The sequence below is a fragment of the Olea europaea genome, chromosome 12, assembly GCF_002742605.1.
Source record: "Olea europaea var. sylvestris chromosome 12, O_europaea_v1, whole genome shotgun sequence".
Classification (NCBI taxonomy): domain Eukaryota; kingdom Viridiplantae; phylum Streptophyta; class Magnoliopsida; order Lamiales; family Oleaceae; genus Olea; species Olea europaea.
The window spans coordinates 15,971,752-15,988,829 of NC_036248.1; the positions used below are offsets into that span (position 1 = coordinate 15,971,752).

The following is a 17,078-nucleotide window of genomic DNA, read 5'->3' on the forward strand; positions in this document are numbered from 1 at the left end:
TGTATGTTCGCTATTAAATCAAGTATGTCAGCAAGAAAATAAAGGAGCATTGATGCCAACTCAAAGCTTAGTGGAAATAGAAGTGAGACACAAATCCAGCTAGACTACAGATTCTAGATGAAGAAGTCTCTAGAAGAATTGCTGGGAATATATTGCTGCATAGCTGGAGTTTGTTTTCCAATTCTGTTATTTTTTGTACTGCTTATACCCACTTGTATAGAGTTAGTTAGAGTAGATTCCTTCCTCTCTATAAATAGCTAAGGCATTGTAGAGCATATTCACGAGAGAAATGAATGAATTCAAATTGATATTCTTCTCCATATTGCTTTCTTCAATTCATATTTTCTGATATGGTATCAGAGCCAACAATGGCTGATTTAGATGAATCCAATATTGCTCAAAATATTACTAATGCCACTCAAACCAGAAATACAAATTCTGATCCCTCACAACCAAATAGTCCTTTTTACATTGGTGCAAATGATAATTCTGGATCCTTGCTTGTTTCTCATGATCTGGACTCAAATAACTATCACTCTTGGGCAAGATCCATGAAGCGTGCGCTCCGAATCAAGAACAAACTTGGTTTTATTGATGGAAGCATTGCTGAACCCACTGCTGCAGACAGTCCCCTCATGGAACATTGGCTTCGATGTAATGATATAGTCATCACTTGGCTGCAAAACACCATGGCACCTGATATCAAATGCAGCACTCTATATGCTGATACAGCCCATCAACTATGGAAGGAACTCAAGTAAAGGTTTGCGCAGCAGAATGCACCAAGGGTCTTCGAGATCAAACAAAACATTGCCAATCTGGTGCAAAATCAGGATAGTGTGATTGTGTATTTTTCAAAACTGAAAACATTGCTAGATGAATTGATGAATTATGAATCTATCCCTAGTTGTTCTTGTGGAGGATTGAAAGAAGTAATAAATAACCAACAGAGAGATTGGGTTATGAAGTTCTTGATGGGGCTTAATGACTTTTACAAAAGCTTAAAGGCACAAATCCTTTTGATTAAACCCATTCCTAAGTTTGAATGAAGTGTATTCACTTATCCAACAAGAAGAAAAGAGGCAGCAGATCTCTTTTGACAACACACCTGATGATACTATGGCAATGTTGGCAAAAGGAAAATTTAATGCAGGTAAGTCATATCAGGGAAATCAGAGGAGGGAAAGGTATTACTGCAGTTTTTGTAAGATGCCTGGCCACTCCCTTGAAAGATGTCTCAAAGCCAACCCTAACAAACCATCATGTTCTCATTGTAAAATGCCCGGACACTCAGCAGACAGGTGCTACAAACTACATGGGTATCCTCTAGGACACAAGTTTGAAGGGAAAAGCAAACCTGCTGCATCTAATGTCAACCAAGTTTCCACTCTTATGCCTTTTAATCAGGAGCAAGTCAATGATAATCCACATCTTTCCTTGACACCAGAGCAATATTCTCAACTAATGGCACTATTTAAAACACAACATCATCCAGTCGCTACTAGCCATGCCCAAACAAGTGTTACCTCTGATGATGCTATACCAAAAATGTCTGGTATCTCTCTTGGTTTATCAGCATATAATAATAAATTCCATGACATTTCAACCATTCCTTGGATATTAGACACAGGGGCAACAGATCATATGATCTGTTCCATTTCCTTTTTTACTTCAAATCCAACACCTGTTTCATATTCAGGAACTTTACCTAATGGAGAAATGGTTTTAGTTAGTCACATTGGCACTGTTAGATTCACAGGTTCCATTATCCTTGAAAATGTGCTATATGTTCCTTCATTTTCTTTTAACCTTATTTCAGCCAGGAAGATGACTCAGAATTTGAATTGTTGCTTAATTTTTCTTTCTGAAACTTGTTTTCTCCAAGATCTTCTGACTTGGACAACGACTAGAATGGGTGAGGTAAAGTATGGACTGTATCATTTACTGCAAAAGAAAGTATCTCCCTCAACTTTGACAGACACTCGTGCTCCCACGACTGCTAAAACTCGTGTTGCTGCTTGCAAATGAATTTGACCTATGGCACTATAGATTAGGTCACTCATCATATCCTAACTTTCATTTACCTGATCATACCTCTAGTTCGAAATCTGTTACAGATAAGAAACCTTGTATAGTTTGCTCCTAGCAAAGTTACATAAAATTCCTTTCATTCCAAGTCAACAAAAGTCAAAGAAATGTTTTGATCTTGTGCATTGTGATTTATGGGGACCATGTAATGAAATTAGCTATGATGGTTCAAGGTATTTTCTGACCATCATTGATAATTATAGCCGATGTACTTGGGTTTCCCTTTTGAAACAAAAATTTGGGACCTCTAATGCTGTTCAAACTTTCTGCAACATGATTGAGACACAATCTGATACTAAAATCAAAATAATTCGCAGTGATAATGGTGCTGAATTTAATATGATAGAATTTTACTCAAAAAGGGGCATCATACATCAAAGATCCTGCGTGGAAACACCACAACAAAATTCCATCGTTGAAAGAAAGCACCAACACATTTTAAATGTTGCCAGAGCTCTTAGATTTCAAAGTGGAATTCCACTAAAGTATTGGACTAATTGTATCCTTACAGCCGTTTATCTTATAAATAGAACTCCCCCTTCTCTATTTAATCACAAAGCATCATTTGAATTGTTGTTTCAAACTCAACCTTCATACTCTCATCTTAGAGATCTTAGATGCTTGGCTTTTGCTACAACTCACCCTAGGGCACATCGATGTATCTTTCTTGGATACCCTTTCGGCATCAAAGGGTACAAACTCCTTGACTTAGAAACAAACAAGACTTTCATCTCTCGCAATGTTCTTTTCCATGAAAATATTTTTCCTTACAAGGAACCTCTCACCACTACATCAAATCCTCTCCCACACATCCCTCAACCTAACTTAGAAGTTGTAAATTCTAGCAACACATACATTAATGAGAACATAAATTCACTAGTACCTTTACCTTCTCATAATATTACAATGGAAAACCATGACTCAGAACCATCAATCCAAGAATTTCCCTCATTTGAGAATACTTCCCCATCAGCCATAGAATCGCAATGTGCACAAGAACCTCCTCATTTGTATAGATCCACAAGAATTAAAAGGCTACCTTCTCATTTGCAGGAATTTGTTTGTCAACAGGCAAGCTCACCTCCTCATTCCTAGGACTTGACCAAGCAGCAGGTCATACATTCTTCAGGTAAACCTTTTCCCTTAGAAGCTACTATCTCTTACCATAAACTTTCATCTCCACATAAAGCTTTTGTCCTTTCCATCACTGCACATACAGAGCCAAAATCCTTTGAAGAAGCCATACAATCACCAGAATGGAGTAGTGCCATGAAAGCAGAGATTAATGCTCCCATAAAACTCCTAGTGAATTAACTAGGTTCCATAGCTGCTAATACGGAAACAATCTCCAGGCGGGAAACTAGAGATCCCCCACTCAGAACGTGGGCATAGTGGGAACGCCAACGTGGGACACGTGGCACCACATCCGCCCAGCGGTTATCCGACCCCTAATGTCTATAAATACCTTCGGACGCAGCACAGGTAAAGGGTTCTCTCTTTCGATCTATCTTTTTCATCCTTAAAATTCCAATCACATTTTTCAAGCCTATAAACTAATTCTCACACCGGAGGTAAAACGGGGGAGGAAGCCCCGCCTTCATTTTTTAGGTCATATATATCGGACGGAGTAGACGAAACGCCCAGCACAATCAGGCAAATAGGAAGGTGTTGATCCACCACAATTTCAGAATCCATTTTTGAAATTACGAACTTGATAAAAGGAAAAAGACTAAACAAGTCTCCAAATTTGAACTTCAAAAAATGTGCATTATATTCCATATTATTACCACGAGTTTCCTCTTTCCAAACTATGATTCTTCTGTGTTTATTCAATTGATCTCTGTATGAAAAATGTTTAACTATTACTAGTTTCAAACAAATAAAATGCCATATCAAAAATTTGTACCTTTAGAAGTTGAAAAGGTTCCTGTCTCTGAATATGAAAACTTTTAACTTTATCATGATCTACCAAGTCAAGATCTCGATGCTGTTTGATATCTTCATCAATTGCTACCTGGGAATGTTTATCGTATAATTCTTAGGTGAAGAAAGCCCAATTGTGATTGGCAATACAACGTGCTCTTCATTGAAAGGAAGAATGAAAAGACGAACCTTCACAGTCAGATATTCTTCGTCTTTTTTATTTTGCTCCTTTTGTCCATCGTCACTCCGAAGGCTTTCCTGGGAAAGGCACTCAATGTAGTTAAGAGCAGATTAATGAATCCTATCTGGAACATACTATCATAAGGTAAACCTACATTGCACATTATTTTCTCCTTCTCACTTTCACGTATGTATACCAGCATGTAAGCATTTGAGCACTTTTGATAATCATTGAGACCAGAGTTTGTCTGCAGCAACTGCTAAAAAATGAAATATAAGCAATGGAAACATTAGGATCCACCTTGAACAAAAAGAACTGTGAACAGAGAAATACTTCTTTACTCCCGTACTGCTCCTCTAAAGCCTCTTTGGCATCTACTTTGGTCACTCGTTCATCGTCAAATTTATACCTGGAAGCCATTAGTATTTTACTAACCATGTTTATACAATCTCTGTATTTGCATATAGAAACTTCAAATGATTATAACTAAACTATAGGAGGACCTAATATACATAAAAATCTGACGCAGAAAAAGTCACCCCGTACGTGAAATGCTATTGCATAACAAATCATGCAGTATGGTTAATACAAAGAGAACTATTATGCATACTATATCAATTTATAAAATGTACAAGAACACAAAATATAAATGAAGTCTATAATTTCACCTAATATTGATGTACTTCAAGTTACAAAATGTTTCTTCTTTGATTCCAAATTCATAAAACTGGGAGCTGTACTCAATTCCACAATCTAACTGATAACAGAGAAAACATTCATGTGGAGGCCTAGTCCAACAATGGAGAAAAACTGGGAGTCATGCATATTTTGGGGACTGATACATTAGATGTTCTGCAATCAGAAATTTAATGATTTTCCATTTCTTCTTATATGAGGATTAGTAGCCTCATCTTTATATAGATCCAGGAAATGCTGCTAGATGGTGTCAAGTACTTCCTGTCATAATAAAATGTCTGTTTCACTATTTTCTCAAAAACTAATCTTCAGAACTCTATATGGATAGTGTAGAATGTATCATGCTAACACATGAAAACATGACTGCGAAGTAAATGGAGAACATTAAGGAAATAAATGTTTACCACTGATGAGAAAGATTTGGCCTTATAAAAGCACTATAGTGCCCACCATGCACGCCACCACTATGGACTAAAACACTGTAATCAACCACATAATATGTCATGTAAAATGAAATGAGTAAACAAATTGGGAAGACTTTAGCGTCAAACAGAAAGTACCCGGCGGTAAAGATGAAGATATGAACAGCACATTGATAATGATTGTCCATAGAATATAAAACATTTATCTTCCTAATCTAGTCCATACTAGAAGATATTTGCTTTCAACTGGAACAATAAAATGTGCAATTGAAGGCATCAAATTTAAATTTTGTATGGACTATGCATAGACTAAATCCCTAATACGTGTCATTCTCAATTGTCAAGCCACATGGAAGCAAGGGGGTGGCAATTGGCCCCACAACATTTTTGGACTTGCTATGTGCAAAAACAGAGATTGTGAATGGTTAACGTCTATTCTCAACTGCTGCTAGAAATTTTTATTACACTTACATAATACATACGTATTCCCCCCATTCTCCGGCATGAAAATCCTACGTCTTACAACCTATTAAAGAACAATCCGACACTTCCAACAAAGAAGTATATAATGTCATTCAGCATAAATGATTCCTCCATGTTATGCAGGTACGAACATGCAAAGTTTCAACCCGACCTCCCCTGAGCAAAGTTTTTAAATTTCTGCAGCTTTATTAAAAAGTAGACGGTAGATTCGAGTAGCTGTAGCCCACAGACACAAAGTTTGGACAAAATGTTGTAATATGGATTTTGAAGTCACAACTTAAACATATAACTATGTTTCCTCTTATATAAGCTTTTAGATGAGGAAGTTCAAGCAAAAGACCTGAGGGTTCGAGTAACATGACGGGTCATTGAGGAAAAAAAAGATCCAGCCCGCAAGTGGTGGTGGGATATGTTGAAGACAAAATTTTAATACATAATTGTGCTCTTCTCCAACAGTTTAAACTTTAGATGTGGAGGTTCAACATGAAATATATTTCAACCACTGATTAAAACTTAAATTATTTCTACGTTGGTTATTAGAAGTACAAAACCAAAGTGCAGAGATAGTGATGGAGGCAGTTATTTCATATCCTTTTCATATTTGAAAATCTAGACATTAAAGAAATAGAAATTCATGATCATAAGAACATTATTACCTGTGAAGAGTGTAAAGGTTTTTATCACCTCTTCCAGCCTCTGGCAAAAGGTATTTGCCACCCTCTATATCCAGATCAAGTTCCAGAGGGAACTCAAAATAGTCGTTTAACTGCTTTAATGAGAATGTGAGAATCTTCTTTTTTAACAAGAGAATAACATCATTTTGAAGAGTATCAACAATATAATCACAGCTTAGCGACCAATTCATCTAAAATCCTTGCACTTGGAACCTACTATATGATGTCAAATTTTGGCAGCTACAAAAGTAGATGAAAGAATACAAGGTCAAAAGAGACCAGGACACAGCATCAGAATGATTGAGTAAAGAAACAGCACAATGGAGAATTCACTAGACATTCCTAATGAACAAAAGTACATTCCCTACTCGGGATATAACATTCCAAAATACATGGATCATATAGCAAAACCCAAATGTAATAGGAATAAGGCTTAGTTGTTCTTGTCGTTGAGAATGTGGTCATTTGTGGTAATCTTGTTTTACCAAACTTATAAGAATGATACAAATGAAAGTATTAAAGTAACATGTAAATGACACCCACTGTTAGAAATCTACAAGAAGGTATTAAGAGTTTTTTTATTCTTTTTCTCAAGAGTTATCCAAAACTAACTTATTAAGTGCACGTTTGGGAGCATTTTCAATTTTTGTTACCATTTTTCTACTATTTCTTTATTTTTTTCATAATGATGTTGAAAATAGAATTTAGAAATTCCCATATGTCAGAAATATATCAGAAAAAGAGAGTTTGCTCGAATATCAAATTCTGGAAAGTATATTTCACTTGGATCAGCTAATTGTCCACAAATCATTTCGGGTTCTCAATTTTCTAGTGACGTGAGTTTAATGGACATGCTTCATGCATTGTTCTTTTTCTTTCATTGTTTTTCACTCGGCCAGCCATGTGTTCAACTTGTATACGAAAGATGCTCTTAGTAATCCCTCTTCATGCAATGTAAGAAAGAAAGGTAAAATGAAGCACCATTCAGATGAAAATGATTCGAGAAGGGGAAAAAAATAAATAAAGAAGCCTTGCATTCTGACCTTGACCATAGTGTCCCGTATAAAATCATATTCAAATCGCTTCAGGTGAATCGGAAGAATTGGGGGCAAGTCAATGAACAAGAGGCCCTTCTTAGCATCCTAAAACAATCAGCATAGTTTTCATCAATAAAGTTAAATGTCTGAAAATATGTGAATGGCAACTGCCAAAACAATAGTGCTTTCAGGCTTATACATCCACACAATCTCCTGACAAAATCATGCTCAACTCAGGTCTAATGACGTTAGATCCCCCTATAACCTTCCAAAGACAGGTTTTTTAGATCAGATTCTGAGTAGCTTAAACTATGTCAGCCTCATTTTTAGTCAAAGAAATAAGAGGAGCGATACACCTTGCAAAAAGAAGGTCCTACAAACCTGCAAGCCATATGATCCAGCATGATATTTATTATCACCCTTAAGACATTCCTTTTCAACATACTTATCTAAGGCGGCATAAACATCACGACAACCCTTGACATCAAGCTGAAGATCTGCCACAAATTGTTAGCGATCAGTTTAATGTTGTGCATAATAATATTGGCGGTAGTTGACAATATTATGATCGCATCTAATTTCTACAATACCATAAAATAATCCCCGCCTGGTAGATTTATAGTTCACATTGATGCATTCGATGAAGTCCACATGGTGCCCCTCAAATAACTTCTAAAGAATACGATAACAATAGAAGATGAGAAATAATGTCCACAATTCCCCGTAAAATAGAAAGAATAATTGCTGAACATTGCCTGGAAAGAATAATTGCTGAATATTGCCTTACCTTCATTTTCTCTTCCAGTTTTTCAAATAAAGTTCTAAAAAATTCTTTGACATCATGTTGTGGAAAAGAGTTATATGTAATCCATCCAAATGCTTCCATAAACTCCTTTGACGTAACAGTGTTGTCACTGGACTGGAGCTCACTAAATAAATTCTGCAGGGCCAGAGGGATGCTCCCAGATGGCATGTCATTCTCAGTGATGGGAGTGTGACATACAGCCTAAAACCCAAAAATAATATTTTAATCCATATAAAACGTCTCTGTAAACTGTACCAGACAGATAGACAGAAGGCGGGAGTAAAGACACGTTTTATAAATTAAAATTTTTTAAAAGAAAAAAGGCGACCTTCCTGAAGTAGGGAAGATGATACAAAGTTTGTATGAGAGAGTTCAGATAGCAACTTGCTCCTTGATTATTGAGTCCAACAAAACCGGTTTCCTTTTTCGAGTCATACAACGGATGACTCACAGTTACACGAACAGAAACATTGGCTTCAATTATACATGTATCATTGACAAGAAAGCGTCTGTTTGGATCATGCAGTTCAGATAAAGGCATTAAACTTGTGAAACCCCAATCACTTTCTCGGGCATTGAAATCATGTTGAGTATCTGCATCGTGGAAGGAATACATATCCATGAAATTTATGAAACAACAGATGCAAACTATTTGAGTTCTCTTGTGAATCTTGATATGATGTTAAAATCCAGTTTGAATGGTAGTACTAACCTTTTCTGATCGTGTACCTAGTGTGAATTTGACTAATTACAGAAATACCGAACTGAGCATATCTACTCCACCCATACTCTAAACCAGCTGAATCTGGAACATCCAGATACACCGACAAACAGTCATTGCCGTTACCCTTTGGGAAAACAAGAATCCGCCTATGAAAAGAAAGCAAAAGTTAGTAAATACGAGACTCGTAATAGCAGCAATGAGTGTTCAGTGTAGTAGGAAAGATCAAACGTGCCATTGGTATCCTCCAACGACAAATGTTTCCGAATATTTCTTCTTCACATTTAGCGTAGAGAAATTCTCAATTCGCCAAGTAAATGTTGAAGTCTGAAGTTCCTCCACGGATTCATTTCCCCCTGGATTACTGCTTCCTGCATTACAACATCTACTAAGTAAATCTCAGAAGAATTATAAAACTGAAATTCAAAAAACAAATTGTCACATTCTGAGAAAGCAAAATCAGATATACACAAAGAAACCAAAGGAGACCGCATCAAATTTAAAAAAAATAAAAATAAAAATATGCACTCGTTCATTTTATAGCATCATGCAGATTATGATAATACAAGGATTAACAGGAAAACTTTATTAAAACTTTTTAAAAATTCAAAAAAGCAGACAATAAATTAATTAATTACCTTCCATGGATTGACAACCTCTAACCAAATGAACCCACTCACAGAAACAAAGTGAATAATATACCAGAAACCAAAATTCCAATACTCGTTTCCCGTATAAGGGGAAATAAAGTCAACGCTAATAAGGAATCTAACCATGAGTATTTATGTATAAAAATATATGTTCAGAGAGAGACACAATAATAAACTTCACCAATTACAATGTGAACAAGAAATTCGTTCTGCGTTTACAAGAAAGAGAGATTCCGAAAATTAATTGATTACCTTTTACGAACTTTTATTTTAAGAATCTTAACTCCATTCTGCCAGACGCAGCGTAAAATTATACAAATTGGATCCGTCGCAGCTTCAAGCTGATAAGGATTAAAAATTGCTGTTCGCATTTTGTATAAACCGAAAATTTTGTTGGAGAATATTTCGATTGCCCTCTTATATTCGAGTTGAAATTAAATTAAATGTGAGCTTAACTTACATCTTTTTTCAGTAACATTGACACAAAAGGACTGTTCACTGTTATTATGATCTCAAAGTTTATTTATATGAATTTTTAGGAGTTTGGAGCGCATACAAGCTCACAGTAATTATGTTGGACTGTCATCTATAATTGTGCGGAGCAAAGAAAAGTGTTTTTATGGGAGTTATGCAAAAGTCTCGAACAGAGAATTCCTCCATTCTCCACACAGACAAATTCCTTTTTGTTTCTGCACACAGTTTTCAGTTTCCATTTCTCTGACAAATTCTCAGTTCCCTAATGGTAGATGGTCGATTCAGAAACAGATTCAGTTCGCCGTTGCAGAAATCCGGTGTTCAATTTCTGTAGATTTTCTCGTTGTATTATGGAAGAAGACGCTTACAGAATCCTCAAGCAAGAGAGTGAATATGTTTAAAGGACACTGTGACACAGGCCTGGTTTTGCTGGTTTCTTCCCTTTCGTAATTCGAAATAGTTTACTGATTCGACATTCAATTTCTGTATGTTCGCTATTAAATCAAGTATGTCAGCAAGAAAATAAAGGAGCATTGATGCCAACTCAAAGCTTAGTGGAAATAGAAGTGAGACACAAATCCAGCTAGACTACAGATTCTAGATGAAGAAGTCTCTAGAAGAATTGCTGGGAATATATTGCTGCATAGCTGGAGTTTGTTTTCCAATTCTGTTATTTTTTGTACTGCTTATACCCACTTGTATAGAGTTAGTTAGAGTAGATTCCTTCCTCTCTATAAATAGCTAAGGCATTGTAGAGCATATTCACGAGAGAAATGAATGAATACAAATTGATATTCTTCTCCATATTGCTTTCTTCAATTCATATTTTCTGATATGGTATCAGAGCCAACAATGGCTGATTTAGATGAATCCAATATTGCTCAAAATATTACTAATGCCACTCAAACCAGAAATACAAATTCTGATCCCTCACAACCAAATAGTCCTTTTTACATTGGTGCAAATGATAATTCTGGATCCTTGCTTGTTTCTCATGATCTGGACTCAAATAACTATCACTCTTGGGCAAGATCCATGAAGCGTGCGCTCCGAATCAAGAACAAACTTGGTTTTATTGATGGAAGCATTGCTGAACCCACTGCTGCAGACAGTCCCCTCATGGAACATTGGCTTCGATGTAATGATATAGTCATCACTTGGCTGCAAAACACCATGGCACCTGATATCAAATGCAGCACTCTATATGCTGATACAGCCCATCAACTATGGAAGGAACTCAAGTAAAGGTTTGCGCAGCAGAATGCACCAAGGGTCTTCGAGATCAAACAAAACATTGCCAATCTGGTGCAAAATCAGGATAGTGTGATTGTGTATTTTTCAAAACTGAAAACATTGCTAGATGAATTGATGAATTATGAATCTATCCCTAGTTGTTCTTGTGGAGGATTGAAAGAAGTAATAAATAACCAACAGAGAGATTGGGTTATGAAGTTCTTGATGGGGCTTAATGACTTTTACAAAAGCTTAAAGGCACAAATCCTTTTGATTAAACCCATTCCTAAGTTTGAATGAAGTGTATTCACTTATCCAACAAGAAGAAAAGAGGCAGCAGATCTCTTTTGACAACACACCTGATGATACTATGGCAATGTTGGCAAAAGGAAAATTTAATGCAGGTAAGTCATATCAGGGAAATCAGAGGAGGGAAAGGTATTACTGCAGTTTTTGTAAGATGCCTGGCCACTCCCTTGAAAGATGTCTCAAAGCCAACCCTAACAAACCATCATGTTCTCATTGTAAAATGCCCGGACACTCAGCAGACAGGTGCTACAAACTACATGGGTATCCTCTAGGACACAAGTTTGAAGGGAAAAGCAAACCTGCTGCATCTAATGTCAACCAAGTTTCCACTCTTATGCCTTTTAATCAGGAGCAAGTCAATGATAATCCACATCTTTCCTTGACACCAGAGCAATATTCTCAACTAATGGCACTATTTAAAACACAACATCATCCAGCCGCTACCAGTCATGCCCAAACAAGTGTTACCTCTGATGATGCTATACCAAAAATGTCTGGTATCTCTCTTGGTTTATCAGCATATAATAATAAATTCCATGACACTTCAACCATTCCTTGGATATTAGACACAGGGGCAACAGATCATATGATCTGTTCCATTTCCTTTTTTACTTCAAATCCAACACCTGTTTCATATTCAGGAACTTTACCTAATGGAGAAATGGTTTTAGTTAGTCACATTGGCACTGTTAGATTCACAGGTTCCATTATCCTTGAAAATGTGCTATATGTTCCTTCATTTTCTTTTAACCTTATTTCAGCCAGGAAGATGACTCAGAATTTGAATTGTTGCTTAATTTTTCTTTCTGAAACTTGTTTTCTCCAAGGCCTTCTGACTTGGACAACGACTGGAATGGGTGAGGTAAAGCATGGACTGTATCATTTACTGCAAAAGAAAGTATCTCCCTCAACTTTGACAGACACTCGTGCTCCCACGACTGCTAAAACTCGTGTTGCTGCTTGCAAATGAATTTGACCTATGGCACTATAGATTAGGTCACTCATCATATCCTAACTTTCATTTACCTGATCATACCTCTAGTTCGAAATCTGTTATAGATAAGAAACCTTGTCTAGTTTGTCCCCTAGCAAAGTTACATAAAATTCCTTTCATTCCAAGCCAACACAAGTCACAGAAATGTTTTGATCTTGTTCATTGTGATTTATGGGACCATGTAATGAAATTAGCCATGATGGTTCAAGGTATTTTCTGACCATCGTTGATGATTATAGCCGACGTACTTGGGTTTACCTTTCGAAACAAAAAATCTGGGACCTCTAATGCTGTTCAAACTTTCTGCAACATGATTGAGACACAATTTGGTACTAAAATCAAAATAATTCGCAGTGATAATGGTGCTGAATTTAATATGACAGAATTTTACTCGAAAAAGGGCATCATACATCAAAGATCCTGCGTGGAAACACCGCAACAAAATTCCATCATTGAAAGAAAGCACCAACACATTTTAAATGTTGCCAGAGCTCTTAGATTTCAAAGTGAAATTTCACTAAAGTATTGGACTGATTGTGTCTTACAGCTGTTTATCTTATAAATAGAATCCCTCTCCTCTACTTTATCACAAAACACCATTTGAACTGTTGTTTCAAACTCGACCTTCATACTTTCATCTCAAAGTTTTTGGATGCTTGGCTTTTGCTACAACTCTTGTTCATGGCAGGCACAAATTTGACCCTGGGGCACATCGATGTATCTTTCTTGGATACCCTTTCGGCATCAAAGGGTACAAACTCCTTGACTTAGAAACAAACAAGACGTTCATCTCTCGCAATGTTCTTTTCCATGAAAATATTTTTCCTTACAAGGAACCTCTCACCACTACATCAAATCCTCTCCCAAACATCCCTCAACCTATCTTAGAAGTGGTAAATTCCAGCAACACATACATTGATGAGAACATAAATTCACCAGTCCCTTTACCTTCTCATAATATTACAATGGAAAACTGAAGCATTTCCTTGGCCTTGAAGTGGGCAGATCAGATCGTGGTATTCACATTCGCCAGCGAAAATATGCACTAGACATCCTGGCAGATTCTGGAAAAATTGGAGCAACTCCAGCCAAAGTTCCATTAGACCAAAATCTGAAATTATCCAAGGATCATGGTGAAATTGTTACTAATCCCTCTGTCTACAGAAGATTGATTGGAAGGTTACTCTATTTAACAATCACTAGACCTGATCTTTCCTATCCGGTGCAATTGCTTAGTCAATTTATGGATTGTCCTCGAATTCCCCATTTACATGCAGCTTACAAAGTTCTTCGATACATTAAGAGATCACCAGGACAAGGTCTTTTCTATCCCTCTAATTCTACGTTAAAACTAGAAGGCTTTTGTGATTCGGATTGGGAGGCATGTCCAGATACAAGGTGATCGGTCACGAGATATTGTGTATTTATTGGCAAGTCCTCGGTGTCTTGGAAATCTAAGAAACAAGGGACTATCTCCAGATCCTTCACTGAAGCAGAGTATAGAACAATGGCAAATATATGTTGTGAGCTAACTTGGATACGATATTTGCTTCGAGATTTACAGATTGAACATCCTCAGTCAGCTACCTTATATTGTGACAATAAGGCTGCCATCTACATTGCCACAAACCCAGTCTCTCATGAAAGAACCAAGCATATTGAACTTGATTGCCATCTTATTCGAGACAGAATTCAAGAAGGAAGAATAACCACTGAATATGTCAACAGCAACTCACAAGTGGCAGATTTATTAACCAAGGCTCTATGCTCTTCTAGTCTGCGTTCACATTTGCTCAAGATGGGAGTATTAGATATATACTCTCCATCTTGCGGGGGCTATTAAATCAAGTAAATCAGCAAGAAAATAAAGGAGCATTGATGCCAACTCAAAGCTTAGTGGAAATAGACGTGAGACACAAATCCAGCTAGACTACAGATTCTAGATGAAGAAGTCTCTAGAAGAATTGCTGGGAATATATTGCTGCATAGCTAGAGTTTGTTTTCCAATTCTGTAATTTTTTTTGTACAGCTTATACCCACCTGTATAGAGTTAGTTAGAGTAGATTCTTTCCTCTCTATAAATAGCTAAGGCATTGTACAGCATATTCACGAGAGAAATGAATGAATACAAATTGATATTCTTCTCCATATTGCTTTCTTCAATTCATATTTTCCTATATTCGCTTCAGTATAAATCAAACTTCATAATTTGCAATATCAAATTCTGCAATTATTTGTTCTTACAATAAGATCAATATCTTTGTTTGGAAAATCCTTTTGGAGATTATGCCCCAAAATTCACCCTCTGTTTCCGATATATCCAGATAGAGATGAGCTCCTGCAGATGTGGTTTCTAGCGCGAATGCTCTTTCCATGCTTTCTTTAGATGCCAGGAAGCGGAGAAGGTTTGGAAAATCAGCATTTCTTAGGGTTGGTACTGGAATTGAAACGACCTATTGCTGTAGAACTCTTTCTCGTTGCCTGGAGAACTCTGCCACTTGCAGATTTGGAGACGTTTATTGTGATTTCGTGAGTGTTTGGAATGCCAGGAATTCATCAGTCTTTGAAGGCCGTTCAGGCAAACCTGATCTATCTCTCCAAAAAGCAGCAGCAGTTTTGATTTAGTTCCAGGAGGCGAGGTGTAAGATTGAAAGCCGGGAATCATCATAGACAACTGGAACCACCTGTGCAAGTCGGTGGAAGCCACCTGCCCGGGGTAGCTTAAAATGAATGTCGACGTCGCAGTTGAGAATGCTCGGAGGAGTTTTGGCAGTAGAGCAATCTGTAAAAATGAATATGGTGAACTGGTTGCGGCCTGTTCCAAAGTATTAAGATTAGTAGGCGTTAGTTTAGTTAGTTAAAAATTAGTTACAGTTAGTTAAATGACAGCCGGTTCAATTTGTTTAGTTTTCATTTTTCCCGCCTTCTTTCATTGCTATTTATAGCACTTGTACAGTTCATTCAGTGGTTAAATAATATACTTCATTTTCCTAAATCCTCAATATGGTATCAGAGCTAATACGCTCTCAGCTCCGCCATTAGATTCCGGCAGATCAACCGACTCATTATGGCAGACACCTCAGATCAGAATCCATCAAACCAAAATTCGTCCTCATCAGTGAGTCATTCCGCCATTGATGATGGCTCTAGTCCGTATTATCTTCATCACTCAGACAGTCCAGGTCTCATTCTCGTTTCACAGCCTCTAACAGGTGAGAATTACACATCCTGGAGTCGTGCTATGATAATAGCATTATCAGTGAAGAACAAATTAGGATTTATTGATGGATCCATCAGTCGGCCTGAAAGTAATGTTGATCTTCTTAATTCGTGGATTCGTAATAACAATATTGTTATCTCATGGATCCTTAATTCTGTATCAAAAGACATTACAGCTAGCATAATATACTCTGAATCTGCTCATGAAATCTGGACTGATCTTAAGGAACGTTTTCAACAAAGGAATGGTCCAAGAATTTTCCAACTAAAACGTGAATTAATGAATCACACACAAGGACAGATGTCTGCTAGTGTCTATTTCACTAAATTGAAAGCTGTTTGGGAGGAACTTAGCAATTACAGACCTTCCTGCTCGTGTGGAAAATGTGAGTGTGGAGGAAATAAGAAGTTAGCTGAATTTTACCACATGGAGTATGTCTTTCCTAATGGGATTAAATGATTCTTATGCTCAAGTTCGAGCACAACAACTGCTTATGGATCCCATTCCTCCTATCAATGAAGTGTTCTCACTGATCAGCCAAGAAGAACATCAAAGAGTTGTGAACAGTCATGCTGATTCCACTGATTCCTTGGCTTTCTATGCCAAAAATGACACAAAAAGGATGAATACTGGACCATCCTATAACAAGAATCAGAAAAAGGAAAGACCTATCTGTTCTTATTGTGGATTTGGAGGTCATATTGTTGATAAATGCTATAAACTTCATGGTTACCCTCTAGGATACAAGTCAAACCAGAAATCAGGTTTAACCAACCAAACAGGAATGAATTCGAGGAGTCAGGCAAGTTATAATTTTCAATCAAACAATGCAATGGCTAACCAAATTTCTGATTCTGTTCCAGAGCAAATCACCACTGGCGACCTTGGAAATTTCATGCAGACATTGAATCCTGAACAATACCAACATCTAATGAACATGCTGAACACACATCTTGCTAGTGCAAAATTGGAAAATGAAGGGGCTAATTCTGGCCATGTCTCAGGTACTTGTTTCTCAATTTTCATTAATCAAATCTTCAATTCTCCTGGATATTGGGTACTGGATTCAGGAGCAACCAGTCATGTTTGCTTCAATCGTGCATCCTTTCAAACATTAAAGGCAGTGGAGAATGTCTATATCACACTACCTAATCGCTCCAGAATTCCT

The 17,078-nt window shown here is 37.0% G+C and overlaps 2 protein-coding genes across 2 annotated transcripts; one reads left to right on the plus strand and one right to left on the minus strand.

Annotated features, from left to right (window-relative positions):
- Window positions 1–3,917: 3,917 nt before the first annotated feature.
- On the minus strand, window positions 3,918–9,268 carry LOC111406672 (ubiquitin carboxyl-terminal hydrolase 12-like). The gene is made up of 13 exons (XM_023036060.1): window positions 9,216–9,268; window positions 9,022–9,179; window positions 8,638–8,903; window positions 8,292–8,510; window positions 8,095–8,176; window positions 7,886–8,001; window positions 7,511–7,609; window positions 6,450–6,559; window positions 5,293–5,367; window positions 4,526–4,601; window positions 4,347–4,448; window positions 4,201–4,269; window positions 3,918–4,102 (listed from the first exon to the last, which is right to left on the minus strand). The coding sequence occupies exons 1-13, from the start codon at window positions 9,266–9,268 to the stop codon at window positions 3,944–3,946; spliced, it is 1,584 nt and encodes a 527-aa protein (XP_022891828.1). The 3' UTR covers window positions 3,918–3,943.
- A 6,152-nt stretch (window positions 9,269–15,420) lies between these two features.
- On the plus strand, window positions 15,421–16,369 carry LOC111406673. Its single transcript, XM_023036062.1, has 2 exons — window positions 15,421–15,515; window positions 15,721–16,369. The coding sequence occupies exons 1-2, from the start codon at window positions 15,421–15,423 to the stop codon at window positions 16,367–16,369; spliced, it is 744 nt and encodes a 247-aa protein (XP_022891830.1).
- Window positions 16,370–17,078: the final 709 nt, after the last annotated feature.